At 51.0% G+C, this 15,243-nt stretch overlaps 1 protein-coding gene across 1 annotated transcript in view; it reads right to left on the bottom strand.

Moving 5' to 3' along the window:
* The window catches only part of ATP9A (ATPase phospholipid transporting 9A (putative)), a 131,043-nt gene that overhangs the window by 64,458 nt on the left and 51,342 nt on the right, over window positions 1-15,243 (bottom strand). The window contains 5 exon segments of the mRNA XM_047852163.1: window positions 3,752-3,827; window positions 4,617-4,697; window positions 8,910-9,004; window positions 11,244-11,295; window positions 12,699-12,757. Coding sequence (XP_047708119.1) covers window positions 3,752-3,827; window positions 4,617-4,697; window positions 8,910-9,004; window positions 11,244-11,295; window positions 12,699-12,757 — 363 coding nt within the window.

The following is a 15,243-nucleotide window of genomic DNA, read 5'->3' as shown; positions in this document are numbered from 1 at the left end:
TGGGTCCGCGTTTGCCACTGTACTACCAGCAGGTGTGAAGCACAGGCACTCGCTTCAGCCAAGGGAGGCCCTCGGCTCATCCTGATCCCCACGGGGCCCAATCAAGCCCTTCAAGACTTTCCGACCAGAGCCCCTCCACCCCCCACCCGACCCCCACTTCCTGTGCTGTCAGCTCTCCTGACCCTCCACACTGTCACCCTCTGCCATCCGTCTGCGGAGTCAGACGCGTCCCCGTTTGGCCAGCTGGTTTCTTTCCCCAAGTCACAGCGCTGCGGTCGGCTTTCACTCGGAGTTCTTCCTAACTCTCCACGACAGCGCGGTCCCGGGGTCAGCGCTGCTCTGTGACCCCTTTGTTCCCCATCTGTGACAGGACAAATGCTACCCCCTGAGCACGAGCCTTCAGAAACGTCTATGGCAGTTAGATGCTGCTGCAACATTCAAGCATGCGACCACAGGACGGGTCCCGCCAAGCCTGGGGGCGAGGGGCACGCGGCGTGACTGCATGTGGGTCGCACGGTGGCCACGATCAACCCGCCAGGCTGGGGTCGGGGGAGGCAGTGGCACAACGGACCGGAGAGTCTGGGAAGAACCGGGCTCCGTGACACAGCCGGGCCACCTGCTCTGCCAAGGCCCCAGGCCTCCCCCCCCCCGCCGTCCCTTCCGTGTCTCACCCCAGTGACTCCTCAGCCGAGCGGCCCGGTGGCAGGTTACCGTGGCAACTGCATCCTCTACAGATTGATGCCGACCAATGTCACTGGACCCTACGTGCTGCCTGGCAAGTTTTCTTTTTTTTTAAACTTTCAAGTGATAAGAGCAGAGTGACCAAAACACAGGAGTTAGACTGTACAGAGAAGTAAAATCTCATCTAATCAAGGTCATTAAGGACGGCCGTTTCTTGAGTTGAGCACCAGGAAGGAAGTGGCTCGTATGTAACCTCACGGTTGCATTAGAACTACAACGTAGTCAGAGAACTACTACTGAGAAGCAGGGGAAACTGAGGCCAGCTAAAGAAACGGTAAACGTCCGGCTTCTCAGACTCACTCGAAAACCTGCGCCCGGTGAAGGGCTTGGCAGGTGCTGCTACCGGATCGTTGAAATCACTGCTCTCTCTGTTCCTACAGCACCACTCACAAACGGTCTGAAATTTTTTTCTCCCCTCTTCAAGGTCCCAACTTGCTTTCCACTCTCTGCCTTCCGGGAGATGACCTCCTAGGCTGTGTGACCTTAGGCAAGTTGCTTAGCCTCTCTGAGACTCAATTCTTCTTCATTCCATTAAATCCTCATTTAATGCTGTGAGACCAAAACAAGAGAATGACAGCAAAACACTCTGTAAATAAAAAGAGCCTGGTAAGTAAAACTTATTGCTGCTCATCTCTGAGATTAAGGCTGAGAAGCCTTTTCCACCTCAGACCCTCCACCTCAAAATCATAATCTGTATGAAGTTTAGAGTAAACTAGAAACACCACAAGGGTGGAGACAAGAATCTTCTGGAATGCTACCGCAGCACCAGCACAGAACATGGCCGCATTACATAGAGGTGCGTGATCAAAGCCTTTTGGGGGCGCCTGGCTGGCTCAGTTGTTATAGAGCACGCGACTCTTGATCTTGGGGTCATGAGTTCGAGCCCCACGTTGGGGAGGAGACTGGACTTAAAATAAAATCTTAGGGGCGCCTGGGTGGCGCAGTCGGTTAAGCGTCCGACTTCAGCCAGGTCACGATCTCGCGGTCCGTGAGTTCGAGCCCCGCGTCAGGCTCTGGGCTGATGGCTCAGAGCCTAGAGCCTGTTTCCGATTCTGTGTCTCCCTCTCTCTCTGCCCCTCCCCCGTTCATGCTCTGTCTCTCTCTGTCCCCAAAAAAACTAATAAACGTTGGAAAAAAATTTTTTAAATAAAATCTTAAAAATCCTTTAGGGGCGCCTGGGTGGCTCAGTCAATTAAGCATCTGACTTTGGCTCAGGTCATGATCTCGCGGTTCACACGGAGAGCGTGGAGTCTGCTTGCTTTTTTTTTTTTTTTCCCTGCATGGAAAGAAGGAAAGCAGGAAGGAGAGAAGATAATCACCAGAATAAAAACCAGACAGACGTGTGAACGTGTATTTATTACCGCAATGTTAGGGGCGTCTGGGTGGCTCAGTCAACTGAGTGACCAACTCCTGATTTCAGCTCAGATCCTGGGATCAAGCCCCGGGTTGGGCTCTGGGCTGAGCCTGGAGCTTGTTGAAGACTCACTCTCCCCCTCCCCTCTGTCTCTCCCGCCCACTCGCACTCGCTCTCTAAAGTTATTTAAATTAATTAAGCTTTTAAAATAAAAAATAATTACTTGTTAGTAAGTGACTTCAAAGTGGAGAACAACGGGGAAGGAAGAGTAAACCAGTTCTGAGAGATGCGGTGGACAAGCGGAAGGGGAGAGGCCGGAGGGCAGAGTCTGAAGGGGAAGGGGCTCCTGCAGGGCCTGGTGGGCGTGGCCATGGGTGTGGGCGGGGATGCAGGCGGGGCCTCGGGTGTGGGCGTGGCTTCGGGCCTGGCCAAGGTATGGCCGGCAGTGCCCAGTGGCCACGCTGAAACTCAGGGACCCATTCCTCACTTCGTTAGTCATCAGGAGGATCTGAGACATCCCCGATCACGCCGTCAATACGGGCAGGCAGCGGAAAAGGAAAAGGTCAGAGGACCTCAAGGGAGCGCTCAACTCTGCCCGTTTGCGTTAAGCGGAGCCCCTGCGGAGGGTGAACTAGCAGCCCCGTGTGTACTCTGTGCTGGTCTGTGCTCGTCATCCACAGGCCTTGTCGCAGAGGACCCTGACCAAGCATCTGCTGTACTGAAGAGCCACAGGCAGCATCAAAGGGAAGAAAACAGGCTGGCGGGAGGGCCTTGTGCGTGAAGAGGGAAAAAGCCAAACTCCAGCAAACAGCAAAGACAGAAAGTTGCCAGCAGTATAATCATACGTTAATAACAGTGGATACTATTACGTAACATACGTAATACACTAAGGACAGCTGCACTGTAAGTTCTGCTTCTGGAGCAAAGTGCCTGGGTTCAAGCCTCCGCTTTGCCTTTTACCTGCGGTGTGACCTTGGGCAAATTACTAACCTCACTGAGCCGTGGTTTCCTCATCTGCAGAATGGGAATGATACCGGCACCTTCCCTCACGGTAACGTTGGGAGGGTTAAGTGAAGTGTGTAATGCACATAAAGGGCTCAACAAAGTACCCGACAGACCAGAGGCACCCCACTAAGGTCAACTGCGGCCACCGCAGACACCTCGGCCCCTGGAGCCCCTTCTGCCCAGTTTCATCCCAGTGTTCGCAAAACTAAAAGGCACCAATTTCCACGGCATCTTGGTGTTTTCAACACCAAGGCTCCAACTCAGGCCCACGGCCTTTGCCTGGGCACCACGGCCCCTGGACGGGCGGGGCCAGCCCCGCAGCCCCCACGGACACAACTTCCGGCCAGAACGCCCAGGCTGCCCCAATTTCTGGTACAGATTAGAATGTCAATCTCGGGAGGCAATTAAGGGCTATTCCCAGAGCGGACGCTGCAGAGAAGTCCGCTGGCACGGCAGATTCTCACAGACGTCCGCAAGTGTCCGAGGGCCAATTAGACGTCAGTTTGATTCCCTGGAGGGGCGCGAGCAAGTGGAAAACACCATCTGACCACGACTAATTTTCCCAACTGACAGATGATTATTCTAATTATACAAAAGGATTTTCTTTCCTTTTCAAATTGCTAACACATTCTTCAACAAGGGCGCCCTTACCCGATGCGATGACAGTGCCGGCCCAGAGAGTGTTCTCTATGCTCAAGCTCTCGCTGATCGGAGGGTCGCTGTCCTCCTGGAAAAGGCCAATGGACACGCATTTATCTACCAAGGTTTGGGCAGAATCCACAGGCTGTTTCCAGCTGGCTCCTCCCAAGACAGGAAGTGAGGAGGACCCCTATTCGGATGCCTGCAGCTCAGCCAGGAGAGAAGGGCCGAGCTCACAAGCCACCCTCCTGGGCGTTTTCATCCCACGGTGATAGGTGAAAAGGGTGGCTTGTGACTGAAGCCGGACAGGCTCCTAACACTGAAGAAATGTCATACAAGGCTCGAAATAGAATGCAGAAGCCAATCGAACAGAAACAGCCCTCTGCCGGCCAGCCCTACAGCTTCCAGAAGGAGACCATGGATTTAATTTGGAGTCTACAAATCTCCTGTCCCAGATTCTTCACAGCATTTCAGCCCAAATTTAATTTCTATTCTGAAAAGTTGGGACGTGGCTTAAAACTTGTAACGGAGGCAGACAGGGCTTGTGTGAGTGGAAGGGGTCACGGATGCATCTGAAGGGGACAGAAAGAGTGCTTTCAGAGCTTTAACATTAATCGTAACAATGCTCGGCTCTAAGTTGTCAGGTAATTCTAGCTGGTCAGAGGCTGGAAGAAAATCCAGCTGGGCCGACCTCACTGAGAAACACTATGTCAGCTTTCAAGGCCAGGGTGGGGAAGGGGGGTGCTTCTTAAGGGAATTTCACCCCCACCCCGAGCAAAGCTGCTCCCTGACAAAGACCCGTCAACACCTCTTTGCAGGTCTGTTACCAGCACAACTCTATAAAGGCAGGATTCCTCGGTGAGCAAGGCTTACTTACTCTGGTAAAAGTTCCCACAAAGTTGTGAATGTCGATATTGGGTTCTTCTGCGTAAACATAGGATCGGATCTGAAGAAGGTCCTGTTCAACAGAGGTAACATTTTGGAGTTAAAAACGAAGTTCGTGGGGCGCCTGGGTGGCTCAGTCAGTTGAGCATCCGACTTCGGCTCAGGTTGTGATCTCGTGGTCCGTAAGTTCGAGCCCCGCGTCGGGCCCTGTGCTGACAGCTCAGAGCCTGGAGCCCACTTCGGAGTCTATCTCCTTCTCTCTCTGCCCCTCCCCCACTTGTGCTCGGTGTCTCTCAAAAATAAATAAATGTAAATTAAAATTTTTTTTTGAAAAGTTCGTAATTAAAGAAGATTTCGGGAGGCACCCACTAGTTTTCAAAAGCAGCTGTTGCTCTCAGACAGCAAACAGGCTCTCAAAATTACAGGGCAGGTGGAAGAAGGAAGAAAATGTTTCTATTCAAGAAGCTTAGGAGTCGCCATATCCCAAGACACCCTGACAGAGTCTGCTGTGAAGATGCCTGTTTATCTGTGGACACCCAGTGTTTCCCAAACTGGTTTCCCACACCGGTTTTGCTACACTGTGCTTTACAAGAGCTGTTGGTACCAAAGAAAATACTTGCTCAGTCAACAAGGGGCTACTGGGCACCTGCTCTGTGTAAAGCCCTGGAAAAGACGGAGGGGTGAAAGCAAATAAAGAACACCTCACACCCATTAAGAGGGCTACTCTCAAAAAACAGAAAAAGTGGGGAACCCGTGTGGCTCAGCCGGTTAAGTGTCTGATTTGGGCTCAGGTCATGATCTCGTGACTTCGAGCCCCGCGTCAGGCTCTGTGCTGACAGCTCGGAGCCTGGAGCCCACTTCGGACTCTGTCTCTCGCTCTCTGTCTCTACTCCTCCTCCACTCCTGCTCGGTCTCTCGCTCTCTCAAAAATAAACGAACATCAAAAACAAACAAACAGAAAACAGTGTTGGTGAGGATGCGGAGACGTTGGAAGCTTGTGCACCGTTGGTAGGAATGTGAAATGGTGCAGCCACTGTGGAAAGCAGTATGGCAGGTCCTCAGAAACCCTGGCACAGAATTAGCACATGAATAGCAAGCCACCTGCTGGGACCCGAAAGCAGGGTCTCGAAGAGAGACCATGCGCCCCGTCCATAGCATCATTACTCACAATTAACAAAAGGTGGCAACAAACCCAAGAGCCCATCAATGGATACGTGATACGCGGACGAACGAAATGCGGTGCGTTCACAGGACGGGACGTTGCCCAGCCTTAAACAGGAAGTTCCGACACAGGCCGCCACATGGGTGGAGCTTCGGGACCTTTCGCTAAGGGAAGCAAAGCCAGTCGCAAAAGGACAAATACTGTAGGCCTCCACCTACAAGAGGTCCCTAGGGCAAAGTCAAAGAGACAGCAAGTAGAAGTGTGCCTGCCGGGGGCTGGGCGATGGGGAATTTCTGTTTCACGGGCGTGGAGTCTTAGTTTTGCAGGATGAAGAGACCTGGGGACGGATGGTGGGGACGGCTGCACAACAGTGTGAAAGTGCTCACCACCACCGAACTGGACACTTTAAAATGATAAAATGGTAAACCTAGTGTGTATTTTACAGTAAAAGATTTAGAAAACAAATCTCCAATCAGGTGGTCAGGACCTGATACCACAGGTTTTCAGACCACAATACCCCGTGCCATCAGGGGTCTGGAGTGGGGTGGAGGCTACCGGCCGGCCCCTCCGGCGGGGCCTGAGCCCTCTACTAACTCACTAGGAGGCCCCGTATGCAGGCGTGTTTGTTCTGTGGCCCCTATGAACCGGTAAGAAAAGGCCCTGAGGCACACCCAAAGTGCGCGGGTAAAGGTGTGGAATTGCAAATACAGTAGGATCCCTTCTTTGTAAAAGCTCCCCCTTCCAACAAGTTTGCAGCTGTACATCTGTAGGAAAGGGTGCTGACCACGGTCTGCAAAGATCACTACGGAGTTCACGTGATCCCCGGGGGAAGCGGGTCAGGTGTGGGGTAGAGGCCATGAACGACACTGTTTGCTTTTTCCTCCAGGGCTTTCCACGTGCTTTAATTTTTTTAATGTTTACTTATTTTGAGACAGACAGAGAGCGAGAGAGCAGTGGAGGGGCAGAGAGAGAGAGGGGAGACAGAGAATCCCAAGCAGGCTCCATGCTGTCAACACGGAGCCCAATGCGGGGCTTGAACTCACGAATGGTGAGAGCATGACCTGAGTCAAAATCAAGACTTGGATGCTTAACCGGCTGAGCCACCCAGGCTCCCTTAATTTAATTTTTTTTAAACAAGAATATAGGCACGTAATGCCCACGTAATCTTTTCATACGGTTCTTCTAACTTACAACTTTGTTAAATTGTTGCACCCCATTCAGATCCCTTCGGTCCAGTAGCATCTGGACCCCAGCCCAGGCCTGTGCCAGACGGGGGTGGCGGGAGTGGGGGTGGGGGGGACATGAGCATTTATTAAACTGACACATCCAAAGCACACACCAAGAAATGCAACTCTGTGCAGCTGACGGTCAAGTATCTTCATGAGTCTAGGCTCTTCCAGGCTATCTCTTAAAGAGAATCCTTCAAATCATTTTGAGGCTCAGAAAGCTTTCGTTGCAGAAATCTCAGCAGGAAGTTAAAATGCATCACCCAGAAAAATCAGAACCATCTCAGGGGCAGGTGAGTGCGTTCTAAGGATTCCCAGGGGCTCCTAACCACGGTTATAAACTCGCTACTCTAGGGGCGCCTGGGTGGCGCAGTCGGTTAAGCGTCCGACTTCAGCCAGGTCACGATCTCGCGGTCCGTGAGTTCGAGCCCCGCGTCGGGCTCTGGGCTAATGGCTCAGAGCCTGGAGCCTGTTTCCGATTCTGTGTCTCCCTCTCTCTCTGCCCCTCCCCCATTCATGCTCTGTCTCTCTCTGTCCCAAAAATAAATAAACGTTGAAAAAAAAATTAAAAAAAAAAAAAAAAAGAAACTCGCTACTCTAGAATTCCTGGCTCAAAAATTAATAGTAATACCAGTGTTATTTTACTCGTTACTGGCTACGAAAAATCATCAGCACAGTGGGCGTGTTTATTGGCAGGTTAACACGGAACTGTATCCTGCCTGCTCCTTCCTCACAGAACACAGTGAACACGACCGCTAGCCTGGGAAAAGCTTACACATTCTGCCTAACCCTTTTGGACAAGTTGGTCTCTGAGTGTTTCAATTACGTTTTGTGACTTTGTAACCTCATTCTTGGGCCACATCCAACCTATGTGGCTTATGTTTAAACTTACTCTTTGGCCCCCTGTCCCCCCTCCCTTTACAAATCGTGGCATGAGTGACGTGGGGCTAATGGGGCTAACAGGCCGTTCTCTGTGCTGTTCCTCACACTGTTCCACGCACAGGACGTTCAGCAGTGAACGTACTGGGCAGACCTCTGCTCCCGGAGATACCGCCTTGAAGCGAGTGGGGTGGGAATGCAAGGAGAGAACGGTCAGAAAATGCCTCTCAGATAAGGAGACCTGAGCACAAAACCCAAGGGACAGAATGGAGATGGCCACCCAGGCAGCCAGTGGGGTCTGACTGCCCCCGGTGTAGGAAACAGCAAGGGCAAACACTCGGAGGCAGAGGATGCCTGATCAGGAGGGAGAAGGCACTGGCGGGCAGAGCACCCAGGCCGAGGGTGGGGCTCCGGCACTGAGACAGAGGACATGGGGCCTGAGGACAACAGCGAGGGCTGGAGGAGGGGTTCTCAATAAGACGAGAAGCCTTTGGAGGCGCTGAGCAGAGAAATGATACACCTGCCTTCCCTTCTAGTTTTAGGCTAAGTACCTTGTCGGGGCTTCTTAAGATTCTGAGCTATGGGGCCCTTGGGCGGCTCAGTCAGTTAAGTGTCCGACTCTTGATTTTGGCTCAGGTCATGATCTCACGGTTCACGAACTCGAGCCCCGCGTCGGGCTCTGCGCTGACAGTGTGGAGCCTGCTTGGGATTCCCTGATTCCCTCCCTCCCTCCCTCTCTCTCTCTGCCCCTCCCCCACTCTCTCTTTCTCTCTCAAGAAACTAAACTCAAAAAAAAAAGACTGAGCTTCCCTCCAAAGAGCTCCCCACTGTGCTTCACACAGCCACGTAACTCGAAAGAACAGGTGCTCGGGGCCCCCCCCGGCCCCCACCCTGTCACCCCTCCTTCACAAGTGACACCCCACACACTGATCTACGTGCGCTCCCCCCCACCCCCCGCGCTGGCTGGCCCTGCAAGGACACGGTTGCCAGGCTGTGTTTCTGCGGGAAAGCTACTCACGGCCGCGGTGGGGAGCCTCTGCGCGCAGGCCACGGGGAGCCGCAGTTTCCAGTCAGTCTCGCCGTCCAGCTGGTCTGTCCGCAGGAAGCACGACCCTGTGGAAGAAGGTGGGCGCCGTCTACCCCGGGCAGCTCTGCGTAGTTCCCGCTCTGACCTTCGTAAAAATCCCACCAGTGGCCAGCAACCAAAAGGGAAGACGAACGCCCCGTTTCCCACTTCCCCTGTAAGCTCTCGCGTCCGGAGATCTGGGTTCAAATCCTCACTCCACCATCCGCCCCAAGCAGGAACCTGGGCCAGCTCCTTGACCTTGCTAAATAAACACCGGCAGGCCCTGTCTGGAAAACGGGGAGAAACGCAGACCTCGGGAGGTTGCTGTAAAGACCTGGGGGTGACTGCGCCCCCAGCATGGTGGCTGGCATGACACAGCTGGCACCTCGGGCCGCTCTAGGCAGAGTCGTCTACACTCATCAGGAGCCAGCTGCCTGGAAGCCAGACCAGAGGCACCACGTACCAGCAGCATGCCCTTGGGAAGCCGCCGAGGCTCTCCAAGCCTCGGTTTCCCTGACGGTGAACATGGACACAGCAGCAGCAGCCTCTCATGAGGAAGACTCACAGCTGATCCTGCCAGATGGTTCGGAACACAGAAGGCTCTACGAGCGGACCCGTGCTGGTTCCTACTGGCCCGTGAACGCCTATTTCAGTCTGGCGTGCAAGTCTCACCAATGGGTTAGCTGTGTATTCATCAGACCCCGGATGCACTGAATTCGTGGACGTGGCGGCCAACACCTCTGGACACTTAAGGAGAAGCACATCTAGGGGCCTCTGAGCGGCTCAGTCGGTTAAGCATCCAACTCTTGGTTTCGGCTCAGATCGTGATCTTACAGTTCATGAGTTCGAGCCCCAAGTCAGGCTCTTCGCTGACAGCACAGAGCCTGCTTAGGATTCTCTCTCTTTCCCTCTTTCTCTGTCCCTCCCCCCACTCATGTTCTCTCTCTCTCAAAATAAATAAACTTTAAAAAAAAGAAAAAAGGGGGGGCACCTGGGTGGCTCAGTCGGTTAGGCGTCTAACCTTGGCTCAGGTCATGATCTCATAGTTGGTGGGTTTGAGCCCCACATCGGGCTCTATGCTGACAGCTCAGAGCCTGGAGGCTGCTTTGGATCTGTCTCTGTGTCTCTCTGCCCCTCCCCTGCTCTCTGTCTCTCTCTGTCTCTCTCTCTCAAAAATGAAATGAAATGAAATGAAATGAAATGAAATGAAATGAAATGAAATGAAATAAATAAAATAAAATAAAATAAAAAATAAAATAAAATAAAATAAGACAAATAAGAAAAAAGAAAAAACACGCCTAATTTTTTCTTTTTCGGGGAGTGGGGGGGGATACATTTCAGGGGCCCTAACCCATAATGGTCTATGTTCACTGACAAGGACATCAGAGCCAACGGAGGACACAGCAGCAGATTTCAAAGAAAGACTTTCAATCTAGTGCCTTCTACCCCACCTCTGGGCTTTTTAAATATATTATTAGTATAAAATTTCATCTATACTTTTATTTGATTGATAATAAAATAGACTGCAGCCACCTCAAAGGAATATAACGGGACCTTTTTTTTCAGACGTTCAAAGATCTGATTGTGCCTGTAGGCAAGAGAAAAACAGCCACAACGTTTCCTCGCAATGGCTTAAATAACAAAAAATAAGAAGGAGATTAGAGTCAACAGATGGGTGGGTGGGTGGGCAGGCCATGGTGGTGTCGGCCCCACCGGGAAAGAACTGCCCCCAGCGGGGTCTCCTTAAGAGGCTGGAGCAGCTCCCTCAGGCCCAAGTGGGCTGTGATAACAAATAAACTGATGGGTGAGGGGAGGCACGGCCCCACCACTCATGAGCAAAGGGCCAGAAAGGCCACCTACCTCTCTCCCCCGTTTCTCTACCGTCACACTTCTCCTGGCATTTCCTCCGGAGAGAGAGGATTTCTGTTTGCTTCTGCACGTTGGACACACTTCCTTATCCCGCCAACCCCTGAAGTTGAGCCTAACAGCAGCCCAGAAAGGAAAATCACGGCCACCGTGCGCGACTTCACCAGCTGTGACTCAGCGTGGGCCCGACTAATTGTATCGTTGTGATGATCTAAATCTATTGAGCTGTGAGCCCCAAGAACGTTTTGGTTTTTTGTTTTGTTTTTTTTTAAAAAACTGCTCTATTAAAAGAGATGTTTTTGATTTGCCTCCATGGCTCCAAAACGATCATCTACTTCTGTTCCATTTTCAAATGATTATTTTGCCAAATTACCACTGAAAGGTTAATGGTTATTTTCAAAATTGATCCCAGATGTTTACCGTTTTTTTCCGATGTCCTCAGGAAGATCATGTCAGCAGGGACCCGCTGGTTCTGCGTAATGAAAAGAAAGACTGTTACTGTGAATGCCCACGTGTGGGGTTTCCGCCCCCCACCCCCCACCCCCCCACCCCCGCCCCTCTCGGTGGGGAGGGGGCCAGAAACCCACAGCCTCATTGAAGTTTCTGCCTTTGTCCCAGACAGACTTGGGGATTTATTTGGTTTTGAATCTGAAAAATCTCGCTCGCTGCTGTTACTTTCCTAATCCCCTAGAGCTTCACTTTACCTCAAATCGACTTTGAGTTCTTGGATTTAATCCTTTTAAAAGAGCACAGTTCACTTCCTACAGAAACCAGTTACAGTACGATCCCATTCCGATCAAATATTATTCCAAGACTCTCCAGGGCCACCCCCAGGCCCGCTACCTTCCCTTCCAAAAAGACAGCTTTTAAAAAGAGATGTTTGCCAAAGTTACAAACATTTGTTAAGGGTGCTATTTTAAAAAATGTGTTTTCTGGCCTCCTTACCATTCTCATATTACACTTAACCCCATCTCCCCACAAAACAACAGAAAAGTACTATGCGTATGTCACAAAATGCAAGCTAAAACTGCTCAAATGGTAAATGACCAATATTTTTACGTGCTCACTCAGCAAGCAGACTTCTAGGAAAGATTTTGTAGTGAGTTAAAAAAAAAAACAACAAAGGGGCGCCTGGGTGGCGCAGTCGGTTAAGCGTCCGACTTCAGCCAGGTCACGATCTCGCGGTTCGTGAGTTCGAGCCCCGCGTCGGGCTCTGGGCTGATGGCTCAGAGCCTGGAGCCTGTTTCTGATTCTGTGTCTCCCTCTCTCTCTGCCCCTCCCCCGTTCATGCTCTGTCTCTCTCTCTGTCCCAAAAATAAATAAACGTTGAAAAAAAAAATTTAAAAAAAAAAAAAAAAAAAAACAACAAAAAAAAAACAGATGCAGCAAATAGGAAATCAAAACTTAGGGGAGCCTGGGTGGCTCAGATGGTTAAGCGTCCGACTTCAGCTCAGGTCATGATCTCGCGGTCCGTGAGTTCGAGCCCCTTGTCAGGCTCTGTGCCATCAGCTCAGGGCCTGGAGCCTGCTTTGGATTCTGTGTCTCCCTCTCTCTCTGCCCCTCCCCCACTCACACTCTCTCTCTGAAAAATAGATCAACATAAAAAAAAAAAAAACTTGTACTTGAGTTTATAAGAAGAAATTCTGGCTAACCAACCACATAAACCTTGAAAAAGTATTTTATACGTACGTCTCATGGGGAAAAACGTTTTCCTCCCCAGGCAAAGCTAGAGGAGAAAAATCCCCCAAAGCCTGCATTCAGTTAGTCTACGAGATACACAAATCCACATGGTTGGGCTTGTGAACTGGCAATGACTTCCCACATTGCCACCAAACCCACTCGGAGCCTGGTCACAAACTGCGAGACCCCACCCACCTTTTCAACGATGATAAGGTCTCCAACCTGGATATTGGAGCTCTTCACTTTCACCGTCCCTGCGAAGAAAGACATCCAAGATACATCACGTATGAATGCATTTCAACTCCTCACGCCTTTGCAGAGTGCCCACCAGCCTGCAAAGTCAATGTCATACACCCAGAAGTATGTGCCTCCCCTGCCCAGCCCACCTCACCAACACTGCCTGCCCCTCTTCGGAGAGATTCACCTGCTGCGGGGGCTGCTCGAGGAGTGAGTCCCCACCCCTCCGAGCCCCGGAATAACTCACCCCTCACTTGAGGCCTTCTGCCTCACCGGTGCCATGTAAGCTTTCCTAAGTCGGCACCGTGACATTCATTCGGCCCCAAAACAAAACAAAAAACAGCACACAGAAATGGGGAAGAAAATGAAGAGTCGGATCCACAGACAGAAGGTCAGCTCTTAATTTTCAACACCCCTAGAAAGAATTTGGGGCCAACCGAAAATGACCTATTTTTTTTTTTAGATTTGCAATTGCTAGATATTTTGCTTATGTGATGTTCGGACTACACAACTTTCGCTGGATGTCTGGATAAACAGTAACAGCTCACATTAAACACCAATCCTGTGCTAAGCACAGTACAGATGCTGACAGAGTGACAGCTTCTTTGACCCTCACGACAGCCCTCAGAAACAGGGATTATTGTCTGAAGTTTTCAGAGGAGGAAAAAAGGCTCAGACCCGCACCATACCGAAACCCCTAGTCTCACGGTGAGAACAGGTCAGAGCCAGGATTCACACCACCATCTGACTCCAGAGGGTGAATAAAAAATACCAAAAAAAAAGAAGTGAGTTCAGTTCAGCCCCCCCCCCCAAAACACATGTACTGAGTGCTATGCTATGGGAATTCAAAGATGCAAGACAGTCCCCTTATCCTAGAAAAAAAAAAGCCTGGTCTCCAGGAGTCAACAAATGTGCTGGTGGAGACCACGGCAGTGAACAGTTTCGGTTACCCACTGGGCCAACGACTGTTCCCCACCAAAGGCTAAAAACCATTCTTAGCTCCCAGCCCATGCCACACAAAAAAAAAAAAACAAAAAAAAAAAAAACAAAAAAAAATGGGCGACTGGGTGGCTCAGTCCGTTAAGCGTCCGACGTCGGCTCAGGTCATGATCTCACGGTCCGTGAGTTCGAGCCCCGCGTCGGGCTCTGTGCTGACAGCTCGGAGCCTGGAGCCTGCTTCAGATTCTGTGTCTCCCTCTCTCTGACCCTCCCCCGTTCATGCTCTGTCTCTGTCTCAAAAATAAATAAACGTTAAAAAAAAAATTAAAAAAAAAAAAAGGTGGGGGGCTGGATTTGGCCCCTGGGCTATAGTTTGCAAACCCATGAGCGGGTGAGAAAGAGAGTCAGACAGATGCTGTTAGTGCTAACTAGTGTGTGAAATGATGCAGGGGAGCCCAGTGTGCACACAGAAGCCCCTTGATCATGCATTCAACATTCCAGCAGCATTTATGGAACGCCTGCTGTATGCCAGGTCATGCGCAGGTGGGGATCCACGGAACTCACGGTCCAGTGGAGGGAAGGAGGCATGGGCAAATAATAATCGGGTGGGAGGGGCTCAGGGAGGTGCACGAGAGGTGAGACGGGAAATGGCCAGATGAAGGACACTGGTGACCAGTAACCCAGGAGCGGAAGGCACGAGATTGGAGAGAGTGTGCGTGTCAGCTGCCCACACGCGCGTGCAGTGGCAGGCTGCACCTCCTTCAGCGAGACCAGAAGGGACCAGCAAGAGACAAAGGCTGAAGGGCTGGTCGGGGCGGGTGGTCCTAAGAGCAAGTCCGGAGAGGAGACGGGCCTAGATTCTGGGGGCGGGGCACATTCTCACACATTAAAATCTTCGAGTCTTTGGCCTTTTGTAAAAAGCCCATTTAACTTACAAACGATCAGATCAGCCGAGAGAGAAAGAAAATGGCAGGAATGGCTCTCAGTCCTCTGCAGGGAAGTATCATTTTCCCCAGCACCCAGAGCAAAAATTGAAGGGGAATCACTGGCTGTTACTCCCTCCCTGTTCACTCAACAAACGCCCGGCGCTCACGAAGGAGGCGCGTTCGCTCACTCGTTTGAGCTCCGCTAGTTTTGAGAAGAACTTAAAAGACACTGACGAGGTCATCTAAGCGTACGACTCGAGACTTCTACAGTTTTTCACAGCATTTTCTACTTTTCACACAATTCAGCGTGTCTTTGTAGTAATTATCCACCACGATCAAGGCTTTCCAGACCATTCCAAGTTATCGCTATGGAAACAACTTTTTCAAGGAGGTTCCACAGGGTTTCATTTTCATTAATTCTTGTGTTTAATTAAATTTCATCATGGTAACAGCACCGGCACTAAAAAAGGCAAGCATACAAACACTAATAACAACTTCTAGACAGAACATAGCAAGTGGCGATGAGCTGGGCCGTCAGTTGCTCTGAGGGCCTTCCAGACTCTTCCAGCGTGGGCATCTCACTCATCTCACATCAGTGTTTAATGTGCCTCATTTTCTCAAAACACAGGCCTAAATTC

Source organism: Prionailurus viverrinus, chromosome A3 (genome assembly GCF_022837055.1).
Source record: "Prionailurus viverrinus isolate Anna chromosome A3, UM_Priviv_1.0, whole genome shotgun sequence".
Lineage (NCBI taxonomy): Eukaryota > Metazoa > Chordata > Mammalia > Carnivora > Felidae > Prionailurus > Prionailurus viverrinus.
Note: the sequence above shows the minus strand (reverse complement) of the source record. Positions and strands in the feature narration are given on the sequence as shown.